Source organism: Oxyura jamaicensis, chromosome 20, assembly GCF_011077185.1.
Source record: "Oxyura jamaicensis isolate SHBP4307 breed ruddy duck chromosome 20, BPBGC_Ojam_1.0, whole genome shotgun sequence".
NCBI classification, from domain to species: Eukaryota; Metazoa; Chordata; class Aves; order Anseriformes; family Anatidae; genus Oxyura; species Oxyura jamaicensis.
Window position 1 is genome coordinate 5578510 of NC_048912.1, and position 14262 is coordinate 5592771.

Here is a 14262-nt window from a genome sequence, read left to right on the forward strand (position 1 = left end):
GCAGGGACACCCTGCCTCGATCCTGGGGTGATACCCTGCAGCCTGCTGGGCTGATGGGCAGGGTCACGGGGAGCAATCCTGCAGCCAGGGAGCCCCAGCAGCTCTCTGCCTCGCACCGCTGGAGCTGGCAGGGCTGTACGGGGGGTGACAAGCTGGGGTCTGCCCAGAATCAGCACATAAATGGGGCTGGGGGGGATTTACAAAGAGCTGACCGGTGCAGAGAGCGGGTGTGAGTTGCAGCGGATGCCCTCGGAGAGCCCAGGGGTTCCCCCAAGGCCAGGCTCCCTCCCAGAAAACCAGCTGAGAATTGAAAAGGAAATTCTCCCCGTGACAGCACATCAGTGACAGGCAGAGCAAACCCCGGGGGGGAGCAGCACAGCCTCCTCGCCCCCCCCAGCCAGGCCGAGAGCCGTGCTGCCAGCAGCCAAAGCTGGCTGTGCTTATCTCACAGCTCCCAGGGCTGCGCAGCCACCCCTAATCGCCATAAAAATGATCGCTTTATGCCTCGTATCACAGAACAGAGGAATTTCCCTCCGTTGGTTTTCCTTTTTTTTTTTTTTTTTCAATTTTCTTTTTTCCCCGAGGCCTCCCTCCAAGCCTTCCCTCCCCCCTCCCGTGCTGCCTCCCTGCCATGCAGGCGGGCGCGGGGCTCACGCCGACACACGGCGCACGTGGGGACACGGCCCCGGCCCCGCGGCAGCGCGCTGCCTGGCGCAGGGACGGGGCTGGCACGGCACGCAGCCACGAGAGGCGGGCACGCAGCGGGGGGAAGGATGCTCCCCGCCGGCACGAGCTCCCAGCCGGCTGCCTGCGTGCCTGGAGAAGGGAGAGGGCCTGCAGGCTCCGTGCCCGAACCCTAAAGCAGATGGATTTGCCCTGCAGAGTGGCACAAAGCCCTGCGCCGTGTGAGCTGGGGGTCTGACACTGCTGCTCGGTGCCGGAGCAATGAGCCATCGCCACACGGGCACGCGGCCGTCACCCGGGGGAGGTCTCAAAGCCTCCCTTTGCTGTCCCTCTGCCCTGGCAGCCGACTTTTGGGGCAGTTGGAGCTCTCGCCACGCCATGCGGGGATGGCAGCGGGTGGCGGCGTCCTGCTGAGCTGACCCCGGCCATGCGCCCGACCCGCTGCCTTCGCCCACCTCCTGCACGGGGACAGCGGGGAGCTCGGCGAGCAGGGCAGGGCTGCCCAGGACCCCTCAGCACCCCCAGCCCCAGGAGGAAGATGGAGCATGATGGCGTGATGGGGACTTGTGAGGGCCAAGGCGCATCGCCAGCATGCTGTGGGGCGGCACGCTGAGCTCGGGGCCCCGCCGTTCGCCCCCCAGCCCTCCGGCTTCGGGGCGCTTCGAGCAGGTAAGGCTTTTGGGGCGGGGGGACACGGGTTCCCCTGCCCACCCCGCTGCCAGCCATCGCAGAGCTGATTTAGCCTTCACGGGGGAAATCACAAAGCCAATCATGAGATGGTTCTGCCAAAAATTGTGTGTGTGTGTGTGTGTCCCCCTGGCTGGCAGCAGCACCTCGCACCCATCCCCAGCTCTCCCAGGGGAGCTGTGGGGGGGACTCCCCAGCCCCCCCATTCCTCCCTCCCCCCCCCCCCCCCCCCCCCCCCCACCCCCCCGGCGGAGCCGGAGGGCGGCACCCAGGGGAGGATGGGGGGGGGGTGACGGGGCGGGGACCCCCCCCCCCAACCCTTCCCCTTCCTTCCCAGCCCCTTCCCCTCCCCGCCCGGCCCCGCGGAGCTGCCGCCGGCCCCGCAGGGCTCCGCGGCTCCGCGCACGCTGCGGCGGGGGCGGCGCGGCTGCAGGTGAGCGGGGGGGAGCCGGAGCTGGGCAATTCGGGGGGCTGCATGCTGCGGGGTGGGGGGGGAGAGAGGAACGTCGGCACACCGGGCTGAGCAGGAGCCGGGGAGGAGAGGAGCCGGCAGCCCGGGATGCTGCGGGGAGCTGGCGCACGGGGTACCCCTGCCGCGCACTCCGGAGGTGGGTGTAGGGGAGCCCCTTTGCCCCCGGGTCTTCTGCACCCCCCCAGGAACCCCAGGGCCGGGTGCGGCCCCCCCCCCACCCCCCTTTTCCCCCACGAAGCTGTGCACCTAGTACCTGGGAGCAGAGGCACCGCGCACGGCAGCATCCTCGGCAGGCTCCTGCTCACAGCCGGCCCCGGAGCTTTGGGTAACCGCCCCCCTCCTGTACCCTAAAAAAGAGCCGGGAGTCCCCCAGCCGCCTGCCCCTAGCCCCGGGCACTTCGGTGGCCTCCGAGCACACGGCAGCAGCTCACGCTCTGGCTGCAGAGAGCTGCCAGCAGTGGGAAACCCCTCCGTGCTCCCCGCACCCTGCTGCCCGAGGGTGCTGAGCATCCTCAGCTCGACGGGCACAGGGATGCTCAGCGGCAGGGACAGGGCGCATGGGCATCACAGCGAGAGTGCCACCTCCCCAGTCCTGCCCCAGGTGCCCCCAGCACATAGCCGATGGATGGGGACACCCCCTGGGACGTCAGCCAGCCCTGCTGCTCCCCTAGATCCCCCCAGCCCTGCCCCAATCCCACGAGCATCCCACCTGGGGCTTGCCCCAGCAGCCTGCTGCCAGCACCCTGGCACCCCTGGGAGGTGCAGGGCCATGGTGACAGGGTGCTTCAGGCTGGGCTGCAGGCAAGGGATGAAGGCTTTCCTCCTCTTCACGTTTCTAATGGCTCCTCTGAGACCAGCCCCACGACTCCCCACCGGGAAGCCTCACAGAGCAGTAAGTACGGTGTTTTTTATTTGGGCTGTTCATCTAAATCCATCGTACCTGCTTGGAAAACCCCTGTGTGCAATACTCCCTGCTCTCACCGCATCCTCACTCGAATATCTATTAGCATCTCCCTGCCCACTCCCCTGGGTCCCCTCCGCCAGCTGGAATAAATACACAGAACTTCCCTTTGAAAGGCTTTCAGAAAAAAACGCGTTGTCAAGGGAAAATCTTCCAGCGTTTCTTACAGACATGCTTGATCTGTTTTAATATTTTTTTACTGTCATAAATGCATATATCAGAGATTTTTTTTCCTCCACGAGATACGTATTCATTTGAATGCCCAGTGCATGGTTCCTGCTGGGTGTGTGGCAGTTTCCCTAGAACAGCTCACAGAACACTTCAAAATCGATCACAAAGAGCCTGGCTTGATCTGCTCCATTTTTCCAATCATTTATGGAGATTTTGGGGCGGCTAAAAGACAATTTTGCAAATTCATGTTACTCCAGACGGGCACATTTGTATTCTCTGCCCATTGAGATTTAAAAAAAAAAAAAAAGAAAAGAAAAGAAAAAAAAAGAAGGAAAAAAAGCCAACACAGCCAGCCCAACCTCCCCAAAGCCAGCTCCTGTCCCCCAGCCGCTAACCCTGCCGATGGGACAGACCCTGCCAGGCGGGTCCTGGCTCAAGCCTCGTTGGTGCTCCAAAGCTGAGCTGAGCTAGCCATGAGGCGAGCAGGCAAAGAGTCGCCGAACTATTAATTGCTGCTCCGCATTCCCAGATGAAAGCCGTGTGGGCAGAAATAATTCGCTCTGTTCAGAAGCGAGCGTCGGGAGGGAGAATCTGGGTCCGCCACCCTCCTCGCCCCACTCCCTGTGCAGCAGGGAGGAATTTCCCCAGGATCCAAAGCTCGCCCATCCCCGACACTCATTTTTCTCTTGCCATCAGGGCCCAAAGCTCGCCCATCCCCAGATTTTCCTCCTGCCATCGGGGCAAGGCATCACCTGCAGTCACCAGGTGTGAGCTGCTCCTGCCGAGCCCGAGCATTGCTCTGGGCTCACCCCTCACTGCCTGCCCCATCCACAACCCCCAGGCTTGCCCCATCCCAGCCCCAAAGCCACGTCCCTGCTGACCCGGGTGGCGTTTGGCCTGGCCTGGCCTCGTGGCTGCAGAACAGGGCACGGAGAGGCTCAGGGGGTGCAGGACGGGCTGCAGCCCCCGGGCCCACCCCCACGGCCCCTGCGTGTGCGCGCAGCCTGGCTGCATGAGCATCCTTCTGGAAGGAACCTGGATTAGTCATCCCCACCCCACAGACGGGCTGTGTGATGTCTTCCCTGGAAAAGCCGATCTGTCACTGAAATCCCAGTTTGTCCCTGAACAGGAGCGCCTGCGCCCCTTCTTCTCCCTTCCATGTCTGAAGCATTAAAAAAAAAATAAAAAAAAAATGATCCTTTTATTTTTTTTTGCCCCTTTTAGAAAGGAAAGATGTGTCCGTTAAGCTCGGAGGCTTTGCACAAAAGAGTTGCCTCCTCCAGACGGGGGGAAGCGCTTGCCTTGTGGTGCACAGCCTGCGTCTTTATCAGCCCCGGCGCCGAGATGCAGCCGAGGTAGCAGATGCCTCTGCCGGGCTATTTCACACCCACAGACCCGCTCAGCCTAAAAACCCACCTCTGGGGGCTATTTCCAGCCCTGGCCCCGTCACCTCTCCCTCTCCAGCTCTGATCTCCAGGTTCAGATGCAAAATCCCCCCCAGCTCCCTCCAACCTTTTAGATGTCTCCGCGCAGGCACCAGAAAGCGCTTAGCCCCCTTTCCCTGCTTCGGCGGGATGGTGAGCAGGGTGAGGAGGGTGAGCAGCGTGGGCTGGGGGAACCCACCTCGATGCCTCGGCCCTCGGGGGCTGCCCCAGCGGGCTGGGGGCCCCCCAGCATCCCTGCAGTGCCTTTTACCCCGGCTCCTGCTGCCCGTCCCCAGCCCCTGTCCTTGTGTCACCTGAAAGTTTGAAAACTTGTGTGGGTGACACCAGGCGGAGAGGGTGAGGGACTTTGCTAATAAGGGGCTGATGAAAGCCGTGGAGGGAAAGCTTTGAGAACGGAGACAGGCCGGTCAGGGGGTCACAAATTCCTCTGCAACCACTAAAAGAAAGCTCCGGCATTGCACAGGTCAGATCAGCAGTGACAGCGAGTGCGGCAGAGCTCAGGAGCAAGGCACAGCCAACACAGGGCTTTTCCCAAAGCACCTGATTTGGGGGGGGGGGGGGGGAAATGCAATTTTGGGGACTTGGAGAGCAGACACGGTGCCCTCCTGAGGACACCGAGGCCTCGGCACCTCTCCCTGCGAGCTCCTCCAGGAAGGACAATGGGCAAAGGAGGTGGGTGCAGAAGTCTGGTTCCAAGGTGGCTTGGGGCACAAACCGAGCGCTGGCCTTCTTATTCCAGACCTCTGGTCAAGGTGGGTAAATGCATTTTAGGGTGTGCAAACACTGCTCTTTGTTAGATGTTGCAGCTCTTGCTCATGAGCAAACAGAACTGCTGCTGCGTGGCAAAGCTCAGGGCCCTGAAACCCGTAAAACCCTGAAACATGGCAGAAAGCAAAACTTCCCCTTTTATTTCCCTATTAATACAGAGGCTTTTCATTCAGTCATCAATGATTCTGAATCATGTTTTTGTTATGTTTCAACACTATAAAAATAAATCCTATTATTTTACGTGACGGAGCACCCAAGAGGAAACAAAGCAGGCAGACGAATTGTTTTGACACTTCTTCCTCTGAAATTCTCCCCAAGACTGACACCTGTGAAAACGCTTTGATTTTGGCAAAACTACCATGGCTCCTGGGTAGATGGTGCCATCCAAGGACTTTTTGGCCAGGTCCAATTAGCGATGTAGGTGGTCGGGCTACAAATCTCTTTGGCACAATCTGAGGAGTGCAGGGCAGCACAAGATCTATTTTTTCCCTGGGGGATAAATCCTCTCTCCGGTGACTAATTACCTGTTTGAAGGAGGAAAGCCCCACAGGCAAGGTGCTGGAGATGCAGCAAATTGCCTTCGTTAGGCCACCAGCGATCTGCAAAGGGAGAGATTTTAAGAGGTAAAAAGGGAAGGAAAGTCTCATCTGGAAAAATGGTTGTTTTTTTCATCCCCTCCTCCTTTCCCAGCTAAGAACAAATGCCCAAAGCTGCTCCCTCCCCTCCATCCCAAGTCCCTCGCTGTCCCACACTCGAGCACCCTCTCACCCCCTGGGGCCCCCCATGTCCCCCCCGAGCACCCTCGAGCCGCGCTGTGTCTCGCCCGCAGGTGGACCAGCCCCCGCTCTGCTGATCATGGTCAACAAGACCTTAACCTACTGGGGTCCCGGCTTCGAGGAGGACGTTATCAACATCAACGTGGGGGGGCTGAGGCGGCGGCTCAGCTCCAGCGCCCTCTCCAAGTTCCCCGACACCCGCCTGGGGCGCCTGCTCTCCTGTGACTCGGAGGAGTCCATCCTGCAGCTCTGCGATGACTACGACGTGAGCGCCAGGGAGTTCTACTTCGACAGAAACCCCGGCTTCTTCCTCTACGTGCTCCACTTCTACCAGACGGGGAAGCTGCACGTCATGGAGGAGCTCTGCGTCTTCTCCTTCTGCCAGGAGATCGAGTACTGGGGCATCAACGAGTTCTTCCTGGACTCCTGCTGCAGCTACCGCTACCACGAGCGCAAGCTGGAGGGCCGGCACCACAACTGGGACGAGGAGAGCGAGGTGAGCAGCGTGGACACGTCCCCGGACGAGATCTCCGACATCAACCACGAGCTGCTGCGCTACAGCACGCTGCGCTGCGGCAACGTGCGCAAGCGCCTCTGGCTCACCATGGAGAACCCCGGCTACTCCATCCCCAGCAAGCTCTTCAGCTTCGTGTCCATCAGCGTGGTGCTGGTCTCCATCGCCACCATGTGCATCCACAGCATGCCCGAGTACCAGGACGCGGACGAGGCCGGCAACGTGCTCGACGAAGCCGTCCTGCACAAACTGGAGTATTTCTGCATCTCCTGGTTCACCTTCGAGGTGTCCTCCCGCCTCCTGCTCTCCCCCAACCCCAAGAAGTTCTTCAAGCACCCCCTGAACCTGATCGACATCGTCTCGGTGCTGCCCTTCTACTTCACCCTCTTGGTGGACCTGACCATGGGCAGCGACTCGGAGCTGGGCAACCTGGGCAAGGTGGTGCAGGTCTTTCGGCTCATGAGGATATTCCGGGTGCTGAAGCTGGCTCGGCACTCCACGGGGCTGAGGTCCCTGGGGGCCACCTTGAAGGTAAACGGGCTCCCTATCTCCGTACCTACCCTTATCAGCTGTGGGCTGGCCGGGGGATGCGGAGGTGCCCGTTCCTGGTGGGTTTCCAGCTCTGGGAGGTGTGTGAGAGCTCGTTCGGGGCGGTGGGCTGGGCTGTGGGGTGTGCTGAAGCAAGGCAGCGTGAGGGGTGCTGCACGAGCCCTCCTTGTGCACACACCCGGAGCAAACAGGAGTTGACCCTGTTGCTTGGAGACCTGGTGCCTCCAGGGGTTCAGCCCCATCGTGGTGGGCCAGCACCATACCCAGTGTCAGAGCAGAATGAGCCATGGGTGGTGGTGACGTCCCACCAGGACACCTCGCTGGGTTAGCTGTGCGTTAGCCACAGGGTCTGGGACCACCAGGAGCCGTCCTGTGGCACCGCAGAGCATGCAGGGCTGGGGGAAGCTGGCCTCAGGACCAGGCCCTCAGGAGGACGAGCTGGATGAGGGGATGCTGAGAGTGCCCCAGGCCCCTGTGAAGGACCAGGGCCCAGGCACCCTGGGAGGTGGCACCCACACATGTTTGGGGACAGGTCCCCAGGTTCCACGTCGTGTCCCAAGGCTGCATCTCACCAGAGACCCCCTCCAGCACTCGGGGAGGGACTGGGGAGAGCAGCCGTGACAAGCTTTGAGGCACGAAGCTGTTGTGAGACCCTCACCAGCCCGGTCTCATGTCCCCAGCCTCCACCGCTGCAGCTCGGCCACCCCACGCCAATCTCTGCTGTCCCCACAGTCCCTCCGGCCTCCTTGTGCTGAGGGTGACGTGTGGCCCAGCCGGTGTGCTGGGGAGGGTGAGGCCATCCCCTCACCTCAAAATCCAGGTGATGCAGGGGCCAGCCAAGCCCAGCCTTTGATTTTCTCTGCTTCTTGGTGACCACCTCAAGAGAAACCCCCAGGCCAGTCCCCGGGCCCACCAGCTGTGGCAGCAGATGCTCGAGCTGTGCACGGGGAGGACACCACGAGCACAGACACCTTCGCTCCTCCTGGGGCTGCCTCTGGCCCCACTTCCAAAGAACCACGCTGGTTCTCAGGCTGGGGACAGCACGGTGCTGGCACGGGATGTCCTGGCGTCAGCAGGGCTCGGTGGCCAGGGCAACGAGCACAAAAATAAATCAACCCTTGAGCGTGGCCGGGGAGGAGGACGGGGTCCAGGGGGCGTTGTTTGAAGTGAAGGCACCTGCAGCCCTACCCGCAGCACGCTTGTTCCTGAAAACCCACCTTGGAAGAGCGATGAGCAAGCAGCACACACAATTTAAATCAAACCCTACAGGTGGGAAGGGCTCCCCGAACCCTTCCCGTGCTCCACGGGGGCAGGACCGAGGCGCTGCGGCCGGGCAGGGGCTGCCGGGCTCCCCGCACACCGCCGGGCAGCAGAGGGGGGACGCGACCGAGCGCCGTGCTCGGGGACCCCCCGGCAGCTGCAGGCGGTGAGCGGCACAAGGCTGACGCAGCAGCCTGGCGCTGGGATTTACCGGGCACATAAATTACAGCGCCTTGTTCATCAGAATTTACTGCCTCCTGCAAGAGCATAAAGCAGCAGCGGAGCAAACACTGCTAACAGCCCGGCAGCGGGGCGATGGCTCTGGCACGGCGAGTTAAGTGCTGCCCTGCCACAGAAGTGCTAGCAGAGGGATTTCTGCCCTTGTGCGGCGTAAACTCGGTGCTCTGCAGATGATCCAGGGGGCATTTGGTTTGGTGGGAGCCTGCCCACACATCCCTGCTCCTCCTGGCTTGCACCGGCATCCGTGACAGTGGGTGTGCTTCCCGGGGGGGCTCGGTGCTGGCCTCCCCCCAGCAGCTGATAAACTCCAGCCAGGAGCAAGTCTTTTGTGGCCAACTGATCCGTCTGTGAGGCTCGGAGCTCTTTGTCCTTCCCCAGGAGCTCTTTGGAGTTTCTCTGGGGCATTTGCAGCCACGGGCAATGGCAGAGGAGCAGGATGTTATTTCCCCTTGGTGTTACTGGCATTAGCTGAGCAGCTTCTGCCAGCAGTATAAGCAAAGTCTTCGTGCTCCCTGCCATGGATCCACCTCCTTTATGTCTTGCCTTGACCGCAGAAGCTCTTTTCCCATGTCTTCTGCTGTTTGCTTTGCTCAAATGTTTCGTTTAGTCATTATGTGGTCTCCAGTAAAGCATTCTTTGGCTGTTGGGAGACTGAAAAAAAAAACAAACAAACAACACCATCAGAGCTCTGAATTCCTTTCCCCAAAAGATGAGGAGCAAGCTGGCTGATCAGTGGGCAAAAACATCCAAGAAATTTGCTTGTGGTGGCCAGACAGGGACAGAACTGCAGCATGGGCTCAGCCCCGTGAGCTGCCGTTGGCTCTTACCCCTTTGCGCACCTCCGCCGTCCGTCCGTCTGTCCCGCTGCCACCACCCCCTGTCCCCAGCCTGGGTGTCCCCCGCGAGCCAGGGGCGCGGTGCCATGGGGATGGGTGCTGGGGCCGGCCCGGGCTGGTGCTGGGTGGATCCCAGGCTGATCCCATGAGCGGGGATGTGTCGATTCACTCTGCTGCTGAGGTTTCGCTTCGAGTCTCCCATGGGGCGGCAGCAAAAGGGAGATGGAATTATTTCCACAAGAGCAGTTTCTATTAAAAAAAAAAAAAAACAACTCCCCCAGCACAACAGCCAGCGGCTGCGTGCTCCTGTAGCTTCTCTGGTGTCCTGTAGCTGGGTCAGACACGGGTTAAAGTCACCGAGAACCCCAGGGTTGAAATTTCCCCAGTGGTGAGACTTCAGGGGACAGAATTGGGCAGAATATGAGCAAAAGCCTGCTGAGCTCTGCAGGCGGTGAGGGGTGCAGGGGGGGCAGGCGGTGGGGCCACCCAGGGCTTGACAGGAGCTGGAGGCAGAGCGGAGGCTGCAGCAGAGGCGCCCGTCCTCTGCGCTCTCATCTCAGGAAAATACAAATCACCTCGCTCAGAGCCTGCCGGCCCGGTGCTTCCTGGGGACCTGCCAAGATAAAGGAAAATGTGTCTGGATGCTGCTAGCCCAGATCAGGCTGGAGCGAGTGATGGAGCCGGGGCACAGCGTCTGCAGCGGGAACCCTCGGTGGGAAGCGCAGGGCCCCGCTCCCCTCCTGGCTGCCCCATGGGGTGCCAGGGGCTGGCTGCCCGGCCACCCTGCTCTCCCCAGGCTTGGGTCACCCACACACCCTGACCCTGAGCCCACCTGGGGCAGCCCCCGCTCCCCACCCCGTGTTCCCCACACTGTGTTTGCCTTCCACGTGCTGCCACTGCGCCGTGATGCCCGCGAGATGCCCGTGGAGGTGTGCAGGGGGGCTGCACGGGGGCCGTGTTGGTGCTGTGGTGTCCCAGCACCCTGACCACGATGGTCCTCGCTCATCGCCACCCCGCTTTGCCTTCCAGCACAGCTACCGGGAGGTGGGCATCCTGCTGCTCTACCTGGCCGTGGGGGTCTCCGTCTTCTCCGGCGTGGCCTACACCGCGGAGAAGGAGGAGGACGTCGGCTTCGACACCATCCCGGCGTGCTGGTGGTGGGGCACGGTCAGCATGACCACGGTGGGCTACGGCGACGTGGTGCCTGTCACCGTGGCGGGCAAGCTGGCCGCCTCGGGCTGCATCCTGGGGGGCATCCTGGTGGTGGCTCTGCCCATCACCATCATCTTCAACAAGTTCTCCCACTTCTACCGCAAGCAGAAGGCGCTGGAGGCCGCCGTGAGGAACAGCGAGAAGAAAGACCCCGAGGACACGGAGAGCTGCTCCAGCCACGACCGGGACTCGGAGGCGCTGAGCGAAACCTCCCTGGGCAGAGGCAGCCCCGACCGCCGGGGTCTGACCCCCGGCACCCTGCCCGCCCCCTGAGCCCCCCGGGATGTGGCGGAGGGGCCGGGCTTCCCCGTTTCCCAGCCCCACACAGGGGACAGGAGGGGCTGGGGACGGTGCCCACCGGCTGCTGCCAGCTCCAGGGCGGTGGGAGGCAGCAGCTGGGGTGGTTTGGATGTGTCTCAGCTGGCCATACCCCAGCCAGGGGACAGGAAGGGAGAGGGGAGAAAAGAAATGTGGGTGACCCCAAACGGGCGCTGCCCTGGGTGCATGAAGGGTGGTTGTCCTCCGTCCCAAAGTTGTGTGTCATCTAGGGCATGGTGAAAAAGCTTGGGGTGAGATGTACCCCCAGCAGGTCGGTGCCAGCGCTGGTCCCAGCCTCTCCCTGCCCGTGTGTCCTCAGCTGGGAGAGGCTTCAGACAGCCCAGCAGGCTGCGGGGATGAGGATGGAGCAAAGTGAGCCTCGGAGGAGCTGCGGTGCCCGGCTGGGGTGAGCCCCACCACCCCCAGCCCCCGCGGCAGGACCGGCTGCAGGAGGTGGGCTTTCACCGCTCCATCCCTGCTCCATCCCTGCCCGTGGGGCTCCTGCACCATGGGGCGTTTATCCAGAGCTGCTGCTGCTGCTGGCACCCGGCCCACGCAGCAGAGAGGAGGCAAAGCACCTGCAAAGGGCTGCCGGGGAGCAGACACGAGGGATGCTCCTGGGCACCGAGAAGCTGCCTCGGCCCCTGCCACGTGCTCCTGGTTTCCAGTGCCGGAGGAGCTGCCGCGCTGGGGTGATGAACAAAGCCCGAGGGATTTGACACATGCCCTGCTCCCCAGCCTCACCCCGCTGCCTCGTCCCCCTGCCCTGGGGCTGGACACGGGCAGCAGAGGTGCCAGGAGCTGGGGGGCATCGGCCCCATCCCCGCAGGGAGCCAAGACCCCCGGGGCTCCCCTTTGCAGAGGAGGCAGCCCCGGCAGGACAGAGGGGACCTCGTGCTGCTCCTTGTCACCTCCCTGCCCGAGCCCCTCTCAGCTGGGCACGGAGGGCACCCCCATCATATCCAAACCCTGATTCAGCTGCACGTGTCTGGGGTTGTTCCTGGCACAGCACTAATTCCCTGCGGAGCTTTTCCTTGTCCCCCCCAGTTCTCTGTCTGCAAATCGTGCAGCACTTCTGTGCACACAGGAATGTGCCCAGCAAGCCCCAAACTACTCCGATGGCCACAGGACGGCCCCGGCCACCCGCATCGCAGTGCTCGTCACCGGCCGGCCTGGCTGGCGTTCAGGGCACTGCGTGGGGGACACCGCGGCTGGCGACAGCTCTGCCACAGCCACCTGCTGACCACGGGGATACAAAACCGTGCGGGTGCAGCCGCCCCGAACTCAGGTGGGACCAGGGGATCCCCGGGGAGCAGCAGGGCGGGGAGGTGCCCACGCTCCCGGCGCCATCGAGTCTTCCAGTACGGCCGTGCCGTGGTCGGCCCCGCGCTCACCGCCCGCCCCGGACCAGCTCCCGCTGCACCGTTACTTGAACAAAGGAAGGAGTTTCCCCTTCTCTCCATAAATATCCCAGTAGCAAAATGTACAAAAAAAAAAATGTGAAGACTAAATTACATGTATTAACTAAGAGCATTATGCAGATAATTAAAAGAGCATGTAAATTAATTTTCTATCTATGCATGGGATGCATACGGTATATTTTATTAAAGATCTGAGTGACCCACCTTGGAGGCTGGCTCTGTTTCATGCCCCATCACCCCATGGGTTTGGGGCAGGGGCAGACGGGAGGTGGGAACAGCCCCCGGGAGCTGCCAGCCCATTTGCAGAGCGACTCCTGCCGCAGGCCGTGGTGCCCCTCTGCCATCACCCACCACGGCTGCCGAGGCAGCATCAGGGGCATGGGCGAGCAGCCCGGGGCTGCGGGGCTCCCGGGGGAGCAGCACGGGCGGGCGGCAGGCAGGGGGGCTGTGGGAGAGGAAGGGATGGCAATTAACGTTTGAAATGATGATTGCCCAAAGAGCTTGCCCCGTCCACAGCTCCTCGATCCTATCCATTACAGACCCACTAAATCTGGGAAGCAGGAACGTGCAGAGATGGGATCAGCAGCACCAAGAGCAAACCTGGCAGTGCTGGGAGCTGAGGGGCAGCCGCCGGCCAGCATTTCCCCTAAAAACCACTCTGGTTTTAGGAAACTAACCTTAGCCCCTCATGGGCCGTGTTTCAGTCTGGGGGTAGGAAGGGCAGCATTTTAAAGGAAGATCCAGCTCCAAGAGGTCCGTCAGGGTCTGTCGTGCCCCCAGGGAGGGGTTGGCAGTGCGGAGCCCCCCCAGCATCAGCGCTCACCTCCAGAAAGTCACTGGGCAGACGTCGGGGCTGCGAGGGGCTGGGGGCAGAGGAGGAAGGGTCAGAAGCAGCCCAGCCGCCAGCCCGGGGGGCCCAAGGCCTGTGGACACGTGTGCCCACTGCCCGAGGAGCTCTCCTGGCCGAGGCGATGCTGGCTCGCGGAGCAGCACGGCCCCAGCACCCATTTCTCTGCAGAGGAGAGGCTCCTACGAAAGGTGCCCCCCAGCACGCTGCTGGCTCTCTGGGGGCCAGCCCTCCCTCTGTGTCGTAGGGGTGATGGCCGGGCTCTGGTGCTGCTTGGGCTTCATCCTCTCCCCTGGAGGCAGTGCAGAAGGCTGAGGTCCCCTCCGAAACAAGGGAGGGGACGGCTCAGCGCTGCTCCCAGCACGGCACCTGCATCCCGCAGCGAGGTGGGAGGGGAGGATTAAACCTGGAGTTTAATCTTTATTTCTTCAAGAGTTTTTTTCATTTGGAATAATAATAATAAAAAAAAATCCCCATTCTGCAAATCTTTCTGAGGCAAATGCTTCCCTAACCCAGGGGTGAGAAGCAAGCCGTGCCTCCTGAGGGACCCTCTGCCACTGCAGAGGATGATGGCTGCCCCGAGGGGCTGCTCTGGGGAAAACCGCAAAGGACTTTTCTTCTTTTTTTAGCCTCCTGCTTGCTGCGAAGAGGTTCGGATTTGTACGGCGATGAGCAACCGGGAAAGTCCTCCCACTGCTCTGCAGATAGAGCTGGCGGTGCCGGAGCTCTGCAGCGCCGGGAGCAGCCGGCGCAGGAAGGTGCCCAGCGCCAGCAGGGGCGATCGCCGCCCGCTGTCGAGGCACTGCTGTGCGGGGTGGGCTTTAGGAAGGGTCTGGTTCGCTATTCCCGAGGCTGGTAGGAAATTCGTGCTCTCTTGCTACTCCCGAATCAGTTTCCCTGAGTGACTGTTCCCCTCTGGTACAGCGGGTAAATCAATTAAACACTTTATCAGGTTATTTCTGCAAAAGCGGCACTCCACACTCAACAAATGATGGATGAAGGAGACTTTTTTACCTCCAGGGAACGGCGATTAAGGGGTGACCTTATTCAGCTATTTCACGCAGCTGACAATTGGACAACTCCTAGAGACAAAGTAAACTT

General features: G+C 61.5%; 1 protein-coding gene across 3 annotated transcripts; it reads left to right on the forward strand.

The window, feature by feature from the left end:
• Positions 1-667: 667 nt before the first annotated feature.
• Positions 668-11126, forward strand: KCNS1 (potassium voltage-gated channel modifier subfamily S member 1). Of its 3 annotated transcripts, none has more exons than XM_035344137.1 (3): positions 668-1353; positions 6018-7009; positions 10393-11126. In XM_035344137.1, the coding sequence occupies exons 2-3, from the start codon at positions 6044-6046 to the stop codon at positions 10846-10848; spliced, it is 1422 nt and encodes a 473-aa protein (XP_035200028.1). In that variant the 5' UTR covers positions 668-1353; positions 6018-6043; the 3' UTR covers positions 10849-11126. The 3 variants fall into 3 exon arrangements, with proteins under 3 accessions (XP_035200028.1, XP_035200027.1, XP_035200029.1); XM_035344136.1 differs by lacking the exon at positions 668-1353 and adding an exon at positions 1667-1804; XM_035344138.1 differs by lacking the exon at positions 668-1353 and adding an exon at positions 2649-2735.
• The last annotated feature ends 3136 nt before the right edge of the window (positions 11127-14262 follow it).